At 54.1% G+C, this 17,580-nt stretch overlaps 1 protein-coding gene across 1 annotated transcript in view; it reads right to left on the reverse strand.

The window, feature by feature from the left end:
• Positions 1-8,658: 8,658 nt before the first annotated feature.
• KCNK3 (potassium two pore domain channel subfamily K member 3) overlaps positions 8,659-17,580 on the reverse strand; it is a 38,940-nt gene continuing 30,018 nt past the window's right edge. The window contains exon 2 of the mRNA XM_061433059.1: positions 8,659-11,992. Within this exon, the coding sequence (XP_061289043.1) occupies positions 11,067-11,992 (926 nt within the window). The 3' untranslated portion in view covers positions 8,659-11,066. The remainder of the gene's footprint in view (positions 11,993-17,580) is intronic.

The raw sequence follows: 17,580 nt of genomic DNA on the forward strand, positions 1-17,580 counted from the left end.
CGTCTGCCCTTTCCTCCCCCTGGAAGGTGCATGTACCTGGAAAACCATCGGCACAAAACAATCAAGACAGTGAATATCCATCACCCCGGATCTTTCCTGGGCTCCCTTTTAGTGCCCCTCCTGGCACTGTAAACCGTCAATCTGCTGACCGTCGATCAGCTTACACTTGCCAGAGCTTTATATGGATGGAATTCTACAGTATGTCCTTTCTACCTGACTTTTGTCACTCAGCATGATTGTGATGCATCCATGTTGCAGGTAACATGGGCTCATCCCTTCATGTTGCTGAGTGGTCACTAGTTCTCGGCAGGGAAATACCCGGTTGGTTTATCCATTCACCTGCTGATGAACCTTTGGCTTGTTCCCGTGTTTTGCTATAAGAAATAAAGCTCAGCAGCTTGTGTTGATATGGAGGCAGCACTACTCAGGGAGCTGGCAGCCCCCTGGCTCTGTCACCCACTCCCTGCATGCAGGTTCCCCCTCCCGGCTGAGCCTCAGTGTTCCCTTCTGGAACATAATGAGGACTCGTGGATCTTAGGGTGCCTCTGGCTCCCACAGCTGCTGTGTTTCTGTGTATGTACTGTCCTGGTCCCCCAGGGCCTGTCCCACTCTGTTGTGCTCACGGAGATGGAAACTCTGGGCACCTCGCAGCCCTCGCCTTGTTCTAGAGCTCTGAAGAGGAAACTCCCATTCCTCATCAGTTCCTGTGGTCTCAGGCTAAGGAGCTTGCAAAGGCCCGCCTGACTTGTGCACACATTCCCTGCAGTGCTCATCCCTGTTCTCCAACTGGGACTGGAGTCTATGCCTCATGTGGAGCATCCTCCACCACTGGCAGCAGAGAGCTGGCCCTCAGAGAGCTGGGTTTTCCTGCCTTGGAAGGTGGGGGGCTCGGGCAGAGGAGGTGCAGCTGGGTCTGCCCCTGCTCTCTCTCCCGGCCTCCCAGCAGCCTCTGCAGTGCCCTACTTAGACCCAGGGAGGGGTCTGTCCATCTGTTCACCGCAGTGGGCTGGAGGGGGTGGGGCAGCCACAGACTCAGGACGCATCTGCGGCGCCAGATCTGGAGGATTAATCCCCAATCATTTGGGTTTTGGGAACACTGAGCTCGCTCACGTCCCTGCAGCCTGATGTCACCCCTCCCCCAGCCCTCAACCTGCTGCTCCCTCCTGGGGGCTCTGGAAGGGCGGTGCTCAGGCCCTGTCTTCCAGAGATTTCTGGAGCAGCCACGGGTGCCTAACTGCCTGGGAGGGGAGCTGGGAAGGTGAGAAAACAGAGTAGGCACAGCTACCCAGAGGGTGTGATAGCTGGTGTGGAAGGTGGGAGCCCTAACACAGGGTCAGAACCCAGTTCTGCCACTTGCTGGTTGGCTAGGTGACTTTAGGCAAATGATGTGACCTCCCTCACCTCCTCTCCTCACCTAGGAGATGGAGACAATTGATGTGATGAGGGATGTGATAAGGATCCGGTAACACATTTAGGCCAGCTCCTGGCATTTGCTTAATAAATATTCTGTGTTCCACCTGCCCCAGCCCCAGCTGACCTAAGGGACCTGGATATCAGTGGCTTCCTGTAGCAGATTCCAGCTCCTAGGTCATCTAAGTACTCCAGTGATTGCCCCCTGCCTCTCCCCTCAAGGGTAGACCAGTTGCCTGAGAGAGGAGCTGATTTGAGCCAAGAAGTGAGAAGTGGATGAGATGAGTGGTGCTCAGGCCCGGAGCTGGGGCTGAGATGTGGCTGGGCAGAGCTGAGCTAAATGAACATGCCCAGATGAAGTACTGGGGGAAGGGGGTGAAGGCTGAGCTAGCAAAGAGGCACCTGCTATTTTCAGCAAGTCCAAATCCTCAGCTCAGGTCACTGACATCCCAGGAGACTAGAGAGCTATGGACTAGAGAGCCCAATCACTTGTGAGCAATGATCAAACAGACAATTTTAGGGCACAGATAAAAGGAAGTGGTAAGTAGCCGGAGTCAGTAACAGTTCATGAAGAACATGCTGGAATAAATGTCACCCCCAATGAAGGGTCATCGATTTGGTTTTGTTCTCTTCTGATATTTTCATCAAAGTCTTGAATAATAGCACAGGAAGCTGGATTATTGAATCTGGGCGATATGGAGCTGGGAGAGAGCGGGAGTAGATTTAATAGTGGAACCAGGCTTCAACATCCAGAACATCATCAAAAGCCTGACACCAACCAGATGAGATTCTAGTAGTGCTAAGTCAGCGAGATCTTACACCAACATTAAGCAAAGCAACTGCTTTGCTACAGTGCAGGAGAGACCTGGCTTGAAAGGGACATAGCAGGCATTAACTGTTTCTCTTACCCTGGCATTTGCTATCTGGAATATGCACGATCAAGGACAAAGAGATGTTCTCAGTCCTCCCCAGCCTGGATAAGTTAGCAGGAGATCAGAGTCAGGAGGGAGGTTCACTTTAGTTATGAGTTGTCAGCCTGGGGGAGAATGCTGTGGTTCCATCTTCCCCAGCCTGGCCAGGTTGGAGCCGAAGAAAATACCAGAAGGAGAGATGGCATCTTCTTCCCAGGTTAAATGTCTACTTAGCCAGGAACTTGCTCTTTCATCTTCCGCTTATTTGAACAAGTCTGATAAACACTGGGGACGGGTGGCAGGAGTTCCTGGGGGCCATTCGCACTCCCTCTGTCTGGCATGGTGGGTGTTCAGTGAGCCAAGGGGACACTGGAAGATGGTTGGGCCACCTTTGGATTTTTACAGATCCCCCCAAGAAGGCAGGCTGCAGGGCCAGAGGAGGCTGGCCTTTCTGTGCAGGGGGACCCCCGCAGGCTGGAGCCTGAGGACACACTGGGTTGGCCTTCTGTGGGAGGGGGCACTGAAGAGGTTCCTGTGTGGGTTCTGGAAGCCCCCAAAGGGTCCCTCAAGAGCCAGCACTGGGAGCCAGGCTACACGCTGGGCTTCCCTTGTCTTTCTAAGTCTTCACTCCAGCCAGAGGCTGTGGAAGGGCCAGAAATAGAAGGAGGGGGTGGGGAAAAGGAGCATGCCTCCATCCCTTTCTAAGTCCTTTCAATTGAAGGATGGTCTATTCTGGGAACAGGGAGAAATACAAGCATTAGAATGGATTTGAGATTAAAGTTTTAAACTAGACTAGACTGGGACTTCCTTAAACCCAAGAGTGACCACAAAGCTCTGCGATTGGCCCCAGCTGTTATTTAAGAGGCAGGAGTGGGAGAAGCAGGCTACTGTTGCTAAAGGCTATGAAGGCAGGAAAAACAAGTCCACCAGGTTCAGACAGTGAAATAACCCTGCAGGCTGTGGGGCTTTCAGCTGCCAGGAATGGAAATCCATCTGGGACTTACACTTTCTGTCTCCTGTGACAAGATGGCCTGAGGTCAGGGGTTCCAGGGGCTGCTCACTGTCACAGTGACGGATGAGTTCTGTGTCTGCTCCTTCTGCCAGCCTCTCTGTGCCCACAAGGTCTTCTCTCACGGCTGCCAGGACTCCAGGCGTCACACGCAGACCTGGCAGGATCCGGTCAAAGTAGAGCAGCAGTTCCTCTTCTGGGATTTCTTTTAGGAAAGCCTCTCCCAGTAGCCCCCAGCAGACTCCTCTGAAGAACCCATTAATCAGAATGGAACACACACATACTAACCCAATCTTTGGAAAGATGCTTGAGGTCACTGAGACTGGCTTGTTTCCTGGAACTGGGGTTGGGGAAGGGTGAGCACCCGAAGAATGTCTCCCTCTGCCTTAGAGGCAGAAGGGCGCAGGGATGGCTCGATTAGGTAATAAGTGCTGTCTGCCACTGGGCTTCCCCAGTGGCTCAGCGGTAAAGAATCCGCCAGCAATGCAGGAAAAGTGGATTTGATCCCTGGGTCAGGAAGATTCCCCTGGAGAAAGAAATGGTAACCCACTCCAGTATTCTTGCCTGGAGAATCTCATGGACAGAGGAGCCTGGCAGGGGCTTAAACCCCATGGACAGAGGAGCCTGGCGGGGCTTACAGTCCATGGGGTTTCAAAAGAGTTGGACATGACTAGGGGATTAAACAGCGACAATAGTGTCTGCCACAGTGGTTCACACGACAAGCTCCAGGAGAGTTTTGGTGGGCTGCAAGCTCAGCGTGAGGTGGCGCCCATGTGTTAGATGTGCTGTTAAGTTGCATTAATAGGAGCATCCAGAGCAAGGGAGGGGAGGGTCATCACCTCTGTGCGGCTGGACCACCCAAGGCAGATCAAGCTCCTGGGGAAGAAGTAAACCAAAGCTCTTCCAGAGAAGGGCTGATGAGAGGTCTAGATGCACTGTTTATGGAGGTGTGGATGAAAGAATAGGATGTTTAGCCTGGAGAAGATTGGGAGGTACCTGTCCATGTGGGGAGCTGTTCTTGAATAGGAAGAATTCAATAGAAAGAATATGGCCGATGTCTCCATATGGTCATTAGAGATGCTTTTCAGTGAATCAAGGGGCTGCCTCAGAGGGCAAGGGTCCTGTAAATGAGGCTGGATGGCCTGGTAGGTAAGATGCTGAGGGGATTTTTGTTTTGTGGGGGAGGCTGGACTAGAGGCTTTCCAGGCAGGGATGTGCACTGAGTATTTGTCAGAGATTCCTGGGTGGGGCTTTGCCACTTACTAGCCGTGTGACCTTAGGCAAGTCACTTAACATCTCTGAGTCTTACCTTTCCTATCTACCAGAAAGAGGGTAACAGCATTTGCCTGCCAGAGTGGTTGTGAGATCTGTCAATTCGGGGGTACACAGTAGACATTCAATAATGAATAAACCCTTGATTCTTGAGCATGGCCTTTGCCTTTGGAGAAGAGTTGGCACAGTACCTTCTGGAAGCCAAAATTCTCCTTGGAACTTCTTGTGGCCTGGAATGAGGGAAGAATGAGAGTTTTTACGACAAGGGTGAGGACAGAGCACAGCACAGCCCAGGCCAGGCTCCCTGCCCCAGCAGCAGCCTCGGTCTCTCTCCCTAGTTAAACCTGTGCAGTTGGAAGGACAGGACCACTCAGACCCCGACACTGGGTCCGGAACAAGTCCAGGGACCTAGGCCTTCTTCCTACCACTCCAATCTGGTAGTCAGATCAGAATATTCTGTGGTCAGGGATGACCTGTTCACATGCTCCCTCCTCAGTAAATGAGAACTGTGGAAGTGTGTTGACTTGGGGACATGGCTTGGGTCAAAGGCATGACCATTTCCCAGGGAACCCCTGGCCCTTCCAGGTGAAGGGCAGGGGCTGTTTTTAAGGGTGTTCTTCTGCCCTTAATCCAAAGTCCAGGGCTCTGGGTAGAGTTTGCTCAAGTGAGGTGGGTAAAATGTTTAGGACTCCTTGGGGCTCTCCAGCTCAGGGGAACCAGCCTGGCATGCTGTGGGGGACAACTGGGGCCCAGAAGTACTGGGGCTGAGCAGGAGCCCTCATCCAGCACATCCATCATCAATATGGAAGTGAATATGGAACGGTCTGGGCTCTCAGGACCTTGTATCTTTCTTTAGTTTTATCATCTGTAAAATGGAAGTCTTAATCCTTGCCGAAATCATAGAGTTGGCCAATGAACCAATAAGACAAGGAAGTGAGAGGGCTTTGTAAATGGAAAATGCCCCTTGTGTGGACTTTGGGGAGTTCATGGCCAGAGGAAATTATGGAGAAGATCAGGTCAATTCCATCATAGCCCCCATCCTTGTGTCGGGGGGCACCACCTACAAGGCCCTCCCCTGCAGCTGGGCAACGAGGGGCAGGAGTGTGAGTCTCCTGGTGTTTGTCCAGATGTAGATGTGGGAAACTGCCAGCATTGGAGTGACTCAATCTCGGAGATTAGCAGCTTTCATCTGAAATCAGAGTCAGGGAAGGCTGGGTGCTTACTCTGTATGGGTGTGTGGGAGGGGGCGTGGAAAATGAGACTGTATCTGGATACCAGTCCTGGCTATCTTGCCTCATGACCTTGAGTGTCTCACTTCCTCTCTCTGAACCAAAATCACTTCCTCCCTTCCTCTGAAAAAGAGGAGCTGGACCAAAAATCTAGAGGGAGTGTGCATGTGTGTATGTGATTCTTCGCAATCTTTAATCAAGGTGATGGCAGTGCCTGAGGCTGTTGTTCTAGTATCACTGGGCGAGAGCCGGGGACCGTGTCCGCTATGGACTGGGCAGTTCAAGGGCCCCTCAGGAAACAGAGTCTCAGTCTTCTAGCCTGAACTCAACTTCGGGACTGAGAGGGGGCTTCAGCTTCCTGCTACTCAGTGCAGATGGCGAGGTTTGCCCTGGGGTGGGGCTGTTGCCTTTTGCTCTGACAATGTATCTGTTCTGAAGTCCTTCCTTGGCCCTAGACACCCCTTCCCTGCCTCTGGCTTCCTGAGATAAGTTGTGGTAAAGCTGTTGGCCTTGAGGGGGCAGTGCTGAGCCTGAAAAAAGAGCTAAATGGTTCTGCCCACCTGAGGTGGAACAGAACTTCTTGGCTCCATCAGGATCCGTCATCTTTGAAGGGAGACATTTTTAAGTTATGGCCTCCCCTCACCAAGGTTCCAAATAAGAAACCACATGTCCTAAACAGCTCAATGGGCTTCTCAGGTGGCACTAGTGGTAAAGAACATGCCTGCCAATGCAGGCGACGAAAGAGATGCGGATTCGATCCCTGGATGGGGAAGATGCCCTGAAGGAGGGCATGGCAACCCACTCCAGTATTCTCGCCTGGAAAATTCCACGGACAGAGCAGCCTGGAGAGCTACAGTCTATGAGGTCGCAAAGAGTCCGACATGACTGAAGCGCTTTGGACACATGCAAACAGCTCTACAACTTCTGCCAAACCTTTGCTGAAGACGTGGCCCACCCTGGGGACAGGATGCAATGAGCTGGCTGAGACCGTGCCCTTCCTAGCCAAGAGGCCAGGGCTCAAATCCCGACTCTGCCACCAACCCACTGCCTGATCTTGGCAAATAAATTGCTCCAAGCCTTGGTTCGAGCTGATGCATAATCGGGAATAAAATATGTATTTCATAATGCCATGGCCTTCAGTTAGAGAAGGAGTTATAAGCTAAGCTCCTTTTAGAATTTATTGAGGGGGAGAGGTCAACCTTCTCCCTTCATCAGACAGAGATTTCAGTAGGTCAGCTTTCCCAAAGTGCGCTCTGTGGGACTCAGGGTATGAGGAGATGCCGTGCAAACAGAAGAGCTGGTGCTGGGAGTACATTTGGGCAGCACTGGATGGAGCCCAGGTGAACAGCTGTGTCTGGGGCCAGGCTTCTCAGAACCTTCACTGAGCTAAGATGTCTTGGGATGCTTCACGCGTGAGCAATGTTTTTCCCCGCCCCACCCCTAGGGTTCACCTGACCAAGAAACTCTTTCCACAAGGCACACCACGGGACACATTTTGGGAAGTTTCCGTTGCAGGCCCTTTTCTCTCTTAGCTCCCAGGAAGCTTCAGTCTCCATCTGAGGCCAATGCTGAGGCACCATATCAGGCGGAATCATGGAATTTTTATACCCCTCCCTGTGCTATGGTGCTGGTTTGCTATTTTTGTTTTGCTGTACATATACTTTTTAGTGCAGGATGCCTCAGAGGCTGGGTGGAAGTGAGGAGGGTGAGGGAGGCATCATCTGGAGATAAAAGAGCCCGCGCAAGGACCACAGGCTGTTCCAAGCCCCTAGGAGCTATGGGCAGGGGCTGGGATGCTGTTTCAGCACTGCCACCTTTCAGATCACCCCTCGGAAGACTAGGATGAATGCAGCCCCTGGGGCATTGCTTCCAACTCTGATGATTTTGCTCTAGGCAATGAAGAAAGGAAGGCAAGGGTCAGCAAGTTTATGTTCTGTAGGAACTGCTTAGGAAAGTCAAAGCAATCTTGGACCGTCACTGCTGACCTCAAGAATGACACTCTTTCTTAACTTAGCTGTTCTAAGAAAGATCGAGGCAGACAGGCTGTGGGCAGGAAGCCCTGGCTTTTGATGAGGTGTCTTATGTACAGATGAGCCAACAGGAGCTCGAGTTCTGCAGTGGCCAACCCAAGGGCTGAGGCCAAGCAGTGTGGTCCAGGGGCCTTCCCTCAGCTACAGGGAGCAGCCAGGAGTGCCTCAAAGGCTGGCTGTATCCTGCTTCCTGTAGGTGCCACCACTTCTTTCTCCGATTCCTGAATCCCCAGTAAATAGGTCTTTCTCTGTATCTTTCAAGTGACCTATGTGGGTAGGTGGGAGGACTGGGATAAGGTGCCCCTGCCCCCACCCCTTTTGTTTCTCTAGTGTTTTGATCTGCAGGGAGCAAACCATTAGTAGGGAGAGATATCAATTTAGTGGGCTGTGACCAGCATTTTATAACATGAACTAGAACAGAAAGCATTAGAGTGCACTGGCTGTAGTACAGGTTTCATGAAAGACAGACAGACAGGTACATAGATAGGCATGGGTTGTGGTGTCAAAAGCCACTGTGGCTCGCACTCAGTGACATCTGGAAGCCAGTGGCTAGCTGATTCCAGGCACTGGCACCAGCTGGGCAGGGCCCATCTGCTCCTGGGTCTGTCCTGGGCTCTGGGGCCCACTTCCAGGCTGAGCTGTCCCTCCACACCCAGAGAAAAATGAACCCTGAAGAGAACCTCTATGTATCTCCCCCTGAGCTGCGTTTGCTGTGTGTGTCCGCAAACCCCAGCGGGGGAGTGGCTGCTCCCCAGTAGCGACAAGGGTACATGATAACAGAGGCAGCTGAGCCTGAGCCTGGTCTCCATGGACAGTATTTATTAGGCGCCATTCTCGGTGTGAAGACAGATACACAGGAGGGGCTGAGGGCAGGCCGTGGCAGCTGCGGCCTTTGGGGTCCAGGGGCTGCCCGGGGTGAGGGTGTGGGCGCAGGGGCGTGTCACCCACATGTATTGCATATTCTGTGGCAGTGTGCCCAGGCATAAGGCATTGGGGAAGCAGAGAGGCTGCCTGCAGTGGGAGGGGTGAGGGAAGCAATGCTGGCCTTCCAGTTTGCTAGGAAAGACCTGGCTGGAGATGGAGCAGCCCACTCTGTGAGCGCCATTCGGCCTCCTTCCCCACCATCTCCCTGCAACTTTGGTTGTGGCTCCCTCGGGACTGACGGGACGGGACCCCTCGAGGGCAGGGTCACACACAGGACAGAAGCAGCCGGCACCGCCCTGCCCCCCAACGAAGACATAGAGGGCACCCCCAGGTCCTGGGCCCTGCTCTCTATGGCACCTGGGCAGCCAGGTCCTCCCCACTGAGACAGGGCTCACACACAGACTTGCTCCCTCCCAGAGGAGCCCAGAGGCTGAGCATATGGTAGGGGTGGGGCTGGGGCTGATCACCCCGGGGGCCCCCGCTCTAGCTTCCCTGAATGCCAGGGCCGGCCCTGCTCAGCAGTGTTAAGGAGCTGACACGGGAGCAGCGAGCGGGGGTAGTCTGGAGGGGGAGAGGCCCCTCACCCACCCCTCGATGCTGTCCTGAGTCGCAGTGCCAGTTCCCGTTCTGGGTGCCAACGGTGAGGAGCCTAGGGTCTCACCTCCATCTGCTGCACTCCACCTGGGCTTCCGGATCGCAGGTGGGACAGGCAGTGGGTACGACAGGGAGGGCCGTTCCTTGCTGCAGCTGTAGTTTCTCTCTAGCTCCTTGGGACACAGGTACCTTCGCTGTCTGTGGGGCCAGAGATCATGTCCCAGGAGGACACGCCTGTGGCTCTCTAGGCCACTCTGCTGGATTGCCAGACTCCTAGAGCCCAGCTCCTGGCCTTTCTTTTGTGAGTCTCAGCTTTGCTTACCTGGCCCTAAGGATTCCCCTCTTTATGAGGAAGAAGTTCAGAGACTGCGTGGGGGGTGGGGGTGGGGGTGAGCATCCTGGCCTGTGTCAGCAGCCCACTAAGAGCCCTGCCTCATGGTCAAGTGGAGGATCAGCTGAGCCCATCACAGGCTCAGTCCTGAGCTCTGGTCCTGGTCTAAGGCCCAGCTGCCCACCCAACGCCGGAGTGTGCAGGCCAGGAACTTTGCTTGCAAAGAGCAGGCAGAGGAGTCAAAAGGCAAGAGCACTGGGGACAAACAGCCTGTGTTCTTGCTCCCCTTTGCCTTTTCTTACCCGTGTCACCTTGGGCAAGTCACGTCACACGTCTGGGTTTCAGTGCCATCTGTAAAATCGGGGTGAGAACTCCTGCCCTGGTGACTGGGGGGGGGAGGGCAGGGGGGAGGTTGAGAATCGAAGGAATCGGTAGAGAGGACAGGGTTTTCCAACTCACTCAACAGATCTAAGAGTCAGTGATTAGTAGCAGCAGCCAGGGACCACAAGGAGGAAGTTTTCTGTCTGATTCCAAGGGTGGTGTCTGATCTGGAAGGCTGGGTCTGCCTGCAAGGATGTACCTGCAGGCCAGTTAGCTCTCATCTACCAGGGGGACCATCCAGCAGACTGTGGGCCCCCTACCTGCCCCTTCCCTTCTCCACCCCTCCTGCAGCCTGCCTGCCCCTGCTTCCATCTGCCTGCCCTCTGGGGACTAGCTTTAGGGACTGCTGGGTTTCCATTTCCTCCAAAACTGCAAAGCCATGCAAAACAACACCAAAGGGAGTGGGAGACTGGGAGACACAGCTGGGGATGAGTAAGGGGAGTGGGACTGAGTGGGGGTGACCTCGACAAAGACACCCTGACTTCTGGAGCCAAGGGAAGGTAGGAGACCTGGAAGGACAGAGGTATAAATAGAGATGCACACTTACACGGAACACTAATTTCCCTCCGGAAGGAGGAGGGGGAGGGGTTGGGGGGCTCTGGATACCAGCAGGGGCCTCTGCGAACTGGCGAGCTCCTTATTTTTCCAAAGGGATGGGAGGCTCCCAGCTTCTGCCTTCCCTCCTCCACTCCCCTCCCCCCAAGTTTCACATTTCTCGGAATTTGCAGGGCGCAGATGGGGACTCCGGGGTTCCTCAGAGCCCCAGCTCCTGCCGGCTGGTGCAAGCAGGCACAGTCGGAGATGGGGGGCAGGGGGAGGGTGGTGAGGGGTGTAGGGGCGCCCCCACGAGGCCGAAGGCGGCTGGGGCGGTCCCTTCGCAGACCCCTGCTGCTCCTGGGGCAGAAGCCCCCTTCCCCCGCACCCTGCCCCACCCCGCCCGTGCTCCTAGGTGCTCCAGGCCCCGGAGGGGGGCGTTCACACGGAGCTCCTGCGCTTCATGAGGCTGCGGAAAGTGGACAGGCTGTGTAGGCCCGTAGACACGGAGCTGATGGCGGAGCGCTGCGCCCCGCTGCAGAGACAGCGGTGCGAGGGCGTGTCGCTGTAGCGGCCGCCCCCTCCCGGCGATGAGTGGCTCTGCTCGACGCACGTGTCGGACGTGGAGAGGTCCCGCGGGATGATCATGGGGATGGAGTACTGCAGCTTCTCGCGGCTCTTGTACCAGAGGCACGAGCACATGGACTGGAAGTGCAGCACTTCGGCGTAGACATTCCGGAAGCCGCCGCCGCCGCCGCCCGCTGCGGTGGACGAGGCGGTGTCGGTGGTGTGAGCGCTGCCGCCCCCGCCGCCCGCGCCGCCCGCGCCGCCCCCGCCGCCCGCCTGCCCGTTGCGCGTGAGCAGCGCGCGGTGCTCGGCGTCGCGCTTCTCGTCCTCCGCGTTCATGGTCATGAAGCGCAGCACCACGAGGTTGAGGAAGGCGCCGATGACCGTGAGGCCCGTGAGGATGTAGACGAAGCTGAAGGCCACGTACTGAGGCTGCGTCTGCAGCGCCTGGTCCTTCTGCAATGCCACGTAGTCGCCGAAGCCAATGGTGGTGAGCGTGATGAAGCAGTAGTAGTAGGCCTGGAAGAAGGTCCAGTGCTCGTAGTAGGAGAAGGCAGCGGCGCCGATGCACAGCGTGCTGATGCACGAGAAGAAGCCGATGAGCACCATGTTGGCCATGGACACGTCTGCGCGCCGCATGCCCAGCCCCCGCTTGGCTCGGTGCAGCAGGTACTTCACGAAGGTGTTGATGCGCTCGCCCAGGCTCTGGAACATGACCAGCGTGAGCGGGATGCCCAGCAGCGCGTAGAACATGCAGAACACCTTGCCGCCATCGGTGCTGGGTGCCGCGTGGCCGTAGCCTAGGGGAAAACGGGGCAAGAGGAGAGAAAGCACATGCTGATGGGGCTGCCCTTCCAGAAACCTGCCTCCCTTCCCCCTGCTCTCTCCTCATCTTCTGCCACGGTGGTGTGGAGTCTGGCCTCTTTTTCCCGACAGGGAAGCCTGGCCTACTGCAGCCCATGAGGTCGCAAAGAGTCGGACACGACTGAGCGACTGAACTGAAGAAAAGACAACACACAGTTATGGGCGCATCCTTGTTCCCAGGCACGGTGCTAGTTCCTCACTGATGAATTTTCGTTTATTCTTCTGATCACTCCCTGGGGGTCGGTAGAGAGGAAGAGGAAGCAGGGAGGGTTAAGTGCCTTTCCAAGGTCACGCTGTTTGGAAGCAGAGCAACCTGCCTTCAAATTAGAGTCTGTTTGATCAAAGACCCGACCTTTTTCTATACCCAGAAGAGGAGCTGACTGATGCTGCTGTTGGGAACTTAGTCATGGATAGCATGAAGAGCACTGGCGAATCAGTTGGGAAACCTGGCTTCTAGTTCACTGCCTGTGGGCATTGGACCTGTTCCTAGTCCTCTCCAGGCCTCAGTTTCCTTGACTATAAGGGAGGAGGTTGGACTTACTGAGTTCTGACATTCTGGGATTCGATGTGAAGGGAGGGAAACTGGGTTCCTTGATGAGTTCCTTGCTGCCAGCTAAAGCTTGGGGGGTGGTTCCCCACTGGGGCTCCCAGAGGCAGCCGGCCCACTCGTGTCACAGAAGGGGAAAGGAGACAGTCCCCTCCCCCCATGAATTAGTGCTCCACAGTCCTCATCAGACTCTGTCTGGGGCCCTGTGGTCATCCTCTGTGCCTGCCCCCGAAGTACCATCTGTCCTTATGGGGAGGTGGTGTTGCCTTTGTCAAAGCAAGAGCCTTCCAGGTGTTACTATCACCAGGCAGGCAATCTCAACCCATACCATGCCCACCCTGCCCTTCAGTCCTTACCCAGCCAGGAGCCAGGCAGAGGCAAAGCCTCCCTGTGAGCCAGTTATCACATGGCCTCAGTTGAGAGTTCTGCCTGGAGGACTTCCCTGATGGTCCAGTGGACAAAAATCTGCCTGTCAATGCAGGGGGCACAGTTTCGATCCTTGGTTCGGGAGGATTCTACATGTGTTGGAGCAACTAAGCCTGTGTGCCACAACTACCGAGCTGGTGTTCTAGAGCCTGCAGGCTGCAACTCCTGAGCCTATGTGTTGCAACTACTGAAGCCCGTGCGCCTAGAGCCTGTGCTCTGCAACAAGAAGAAGCCCCTGCAGTGAGAAACTCGATCAACATAGCAAAGTGTAGCCCCTGCTCACCACGACTAGAGAAGTCCTGTGCACAGCAGCAAAGAACCAGTGCAGCCAAAAAAAAAAAAAAAAGTTCTGCCTGGAGACACAGAGGTGAAAGGACCCTGGATGGAAACTCTGAAGCCCTTGGCACAAGTTCTGGCCCTGTCATTAGTGGCTGTGTGACCTTGGGCAAATTACTCCCCCTCTCTGAGCTGGTTTCCTCATTTGTAAAATGATGCCTACTGGTCCTGGCCCTGCTTCCTTCACTGGGTTATTAAGATACTTATTACTTTTATCAGTAGATTATTATAATAAAGTAATGCTTTCTATTTCCCCCTCCCTTCTCAGCCTTACCAAACTTAACCAAATGCCTCTTCTTCCCTGCAGCCATCCTGGATTGCTCACAGCTGGAAGTGATCCCTGCCTTGAGTGGCACTGAGAATGTTCAGCTTTGAAGTCCAGGCCCTGCTCTGTCACTCAGGTCCCCCAACTACATATGAACAGCTAATATTGGCTTGGGGTCTGTGGGAGTGGACATTGCTGGACCTTGTCATATTCCTCCCTACCTGCCCCCCCTCCCACACACATTGCCAGCCAGGCCTGTGGGGTATGCCCCAAATTCATTTGGTGAGTTGATGGCAAAGCGGGATGCCATCTTCCCTGGTGTCTGATCTGCATTCAAATCCCTACTCTGCTATGGACTGTGTGTGTGTTTCGTTTGTTTGTTTGTTTGTTTTAAAACTGTCTGAGGAGGACCTCCCTGGTGGTCCATTGGTTAGGACTCCTTCCACTGCAAGTGGCATGGGTTCGATCCCTGATTGGGGAACTAGGATCCTGCATGCCACTCGAGGTGGCCCAAAAATAAAAATAAAAAAACCTCCCTAGCCTTAGTTTCCAACATCTGTTAAATGGGGCTAATAACTAGCACCTGCATCACAGGGCTTTAGGGGCAAAATAAGTGAGAGAATGTGTAAAAGGCACTTAACATAGAGTCTGGTACATATCAAGTGCTCGATAAGAGCTCACTGTGACTAATAATGAATGAAGCGCCAGGTTTCCTCCACATTTCCAAGAGATCACCTGGGCTGGTGGACAGCTCAGTTCCAGTAAAGTCAGCATCGCTGTGAATCTTAAAGCTTAGGGAGGTCTGGGGTGCGTGAAGTTGTGGGCTGCTCTTAGATTGGGTTCCCCTGCTCCCCAACTATGGTAGCTGGTGACAGTGTCATCCCTTGCCAGGAGCCTAGATAGCTGAGCTCTGGAGTCGCTGGGCCTGGCCTGTCTGGGCCCCAGCAGGGTGAGAACAGATTGTGCCCGCCAGCTTGGCCACGGCAGCCAGACCACAACTCACCTAGACAGCTGGGCGGGCCCCGAGCCAGAGCAGCTCCTCATCCTGTCCTTCCCTGTCCCCCAGCAGAGGGTGTTGGGGAGAGCCTGGCACTGTGGCTGGGGCAGAACACAGATTGGGAGGCATGGACCAGCCTTGGCTTGACCACATGCTGGCTGTGTAACCCTGGGCAAATCCATTCCCCTCTCCGGACCCCTCTGGCCTGCTCTGCACTGTGGGGGTTTGAGCTTCAGCTGTTAATTCCTACCCTGGCCATCACCACTACAGCTGCCGTCAGGAGTAAAAGAGAGAGAATTCCCTACTGCTCCAGGGATTAAGACTCCATGTTTCTGTGGCCAGGGGCCCGGGTTTGATCCCTGGCCAAGGAACTAAGACCCCAAAAGCTGTGTGGAGCTGCCAAAAAAAAAAAGTATGGCAGAGACTGGACATGAAAGTACTTTGGAATTTGTGGAGTTCTCGAAGGAAGGAGCAGTGAGTGGATCTCACAGGGGAAAGCCGGCCTGAGAGTGTAGTCCTGAGGATCAGGAAGTTCCCGTGGGGTCAGGCAACTGTATCCCACCGTTTGAAACATATGCCACTGTCACCACCACTGCCACATCGTCTTGTGTTTGTTCATAAGCTGGGACTGTTCCTGATCCTCCATCCTTTAGGAAAACCCAGTGCCTGCCTGCCTGGCAGCCTCAACGCCCACTGTGGCTGCCCACAGAGCCCCCCACCCCCACCACAGAGCCTCTTGCTCCTGCTACAGCCACTGTCCTGTCCAGGGTGGCCCCTGCCTAGACATGCCTCACACTCTCAGTCAGATGCCCTCCAGGGCCCACTCTCCCTTCCTACCACACGCTGAGGCTTCAGATCTTATCCTTCAGATACATTTTAAACTTTAATGCTCAAAAACTTCCTACAAGGTCGTTATTATGACTATCTCCATTTTTTATGGTTGGAATAATGAAGGCTGGAGAAGCCTCGTGAGTTGGCCAAGGCCTCTAGACACTCTGACTCATCGCTCATTCCAATGCCTCAGAGCCAATTTATCACCCAGAAAGGCAACCAGGATGGGAAACTGAGGCCGCAGAGAAGAGCATCCCACTAGGAGCCCTGTCCCTGGACACTGCCCTGAGCTGGACGTGGGAGAAATGGCAACAGGGGTGCGATGCCAAGGCATTCGGACGCTTCTCCAAGCATCGGGCCTAGGCTCAGTGTGCCCCCGCCCCTTCACCCGTTCTATTGTCACTGGGGGAAAGAGCGAGGGAGCTGGGAGGACCTGCTGACGTGGGCACCCAGCTTGTAGGGGTGCCAGCTGGGGTGGAGCCTCTCCCTGGGGGCCCTGGAACTTCTGGGAAGTAACTGGGCGTTTGGCAAGGCCTGTCTGCCTGCCAGAAGGCCAGCCGCCTGCTGCAGTGCTCGCCCCCATCAGGCTTGGGTTTATGAGGGAGAGAGGGACTAAGGGAGTCCCCATTTTCTCCTTCCTGTCCAGCCCCGCACATCTCAGGGTGAGGGGCTCCCTCTGTCCTTGTGTGACCCTGACACACACAGAGGCTGTGCTCTGGGGCTGATTCTCTGAGGGTCCTCCCTCACAGTACCTGATGACCTGCCAGCCAAAACTCTCATCCTGACCAGGAAGCTCAAGCCCCTGCCTCTCAGAGTGCTGACTGGGGCTGCGCCAGTCCCCTCTTCTCCCAGCCACCTTTTCTGAATCCACCATAGACTTAACGATCCTCAGAGCCAGAAAAGTCCTTACTGACTATATGGCCTAGTCTTTATGTTGTACAGATGAGGTAATGGAGGCCCAGAGAGGGAGAGTGACCTGCTCAAGGTCACACAGCTAGCGAATGGCAGAGCCAGGACTATAACCTGGGATATTCCATCCCAAACTCAATGCTCTGGCCTCTGGCCTCTGTCTCAGTATAACCAACGTTGACCTGTTCATTCAACCAGAACCCAGCAGCCCCTGCTTGGGGGCAACCCAGCTAAGAGATGCCTAGAAACCTGGCTGGAGCATAGAATTTACCTGAGGAAGCCAGGTGGCTGGGTGTAAATAGTCATTATGAATATTTTGAGACAACAGGAAAAATTAGGTGGGATGGGAACCTTGGGGCCTCAGTTCTTCTCTTTTCTTCCCAACATCACCAAGGGGCTCAGAAATTTGCTGAAGCTCTGTCTTCCAGGGAGACGCAGAGGGTTGGGGTCCAGCCCTCCCTCTTACTGAACTTTTTCTCCCTGTGGCCTGTTTCCTTCTAATCAAAACACAAATAACCAGCCTGAGCCCTTGGTAATGGCCTTGGCTGGGTTGGACTCAGCGGTGTGGTCCCATTGACCTCACATGCCCGCAAGCTTGAGTGCCTGACCTCTCACTCTTGGCCTAGCTGGCAACATGGTTAGAACGCCGGCCACAGCCTTGGGTGGAAGTACAGTATGGGACTCGGAGACTGGAGATCAGGGACTCTGACCCGGCTCTGACCATAACCAGCTTGTGCCTTGGGCAAGTCCTTTTTCTTCTCAGGGGTTCAGTTTTCCTCATTTGTGACATGGAAAAATAGGATAAGATAAAAGGTCCTCACCTTTCCACCCTGGCTATGGATGCCTTTCTTTTTCGGTTTACCCACTCATTCATATAGTCTAAATTTTGAAGGATTTTACATACAAAATATAATATGTTGATCAGTACAGTGTAGCTACTTCCTAGAATAGGCACTGAATAGATAATTGTGAAAAAATGAATTATTTTCCCATCAAAATTAATTAGAAACACATTTGCCAATCAGAATTTCTGATTAACATGGGATAACTGATTTTAAGAGACTGAATTAAGTTATTGTTATGCTTTTTAAATAATGAAAATGGATATTTCTGTTTTCTACAGGAATCTCTGCAGTTTCGTGGGACTCCAGCCTCTGGAGTCAACGAGATTTCAACTGTGACCAGGTTATTTAATCTTCTAGGTGCCTCAGTT

This window comes from Bos javanicus, chromosome 11 (assembly GCF_032452875.1).
Source record: "Bos javanicus breed banteng chromosome 11, ARS-OSU_banteng_1.0, whole genome shotgun sequence".
Taxonomy (NCBI): domain Eukaryota; kingdom Metazoa; phylum Chordata; class Mammalia; order Artiodactyla; family Bovidae; genus Bos; species Bos javanicus.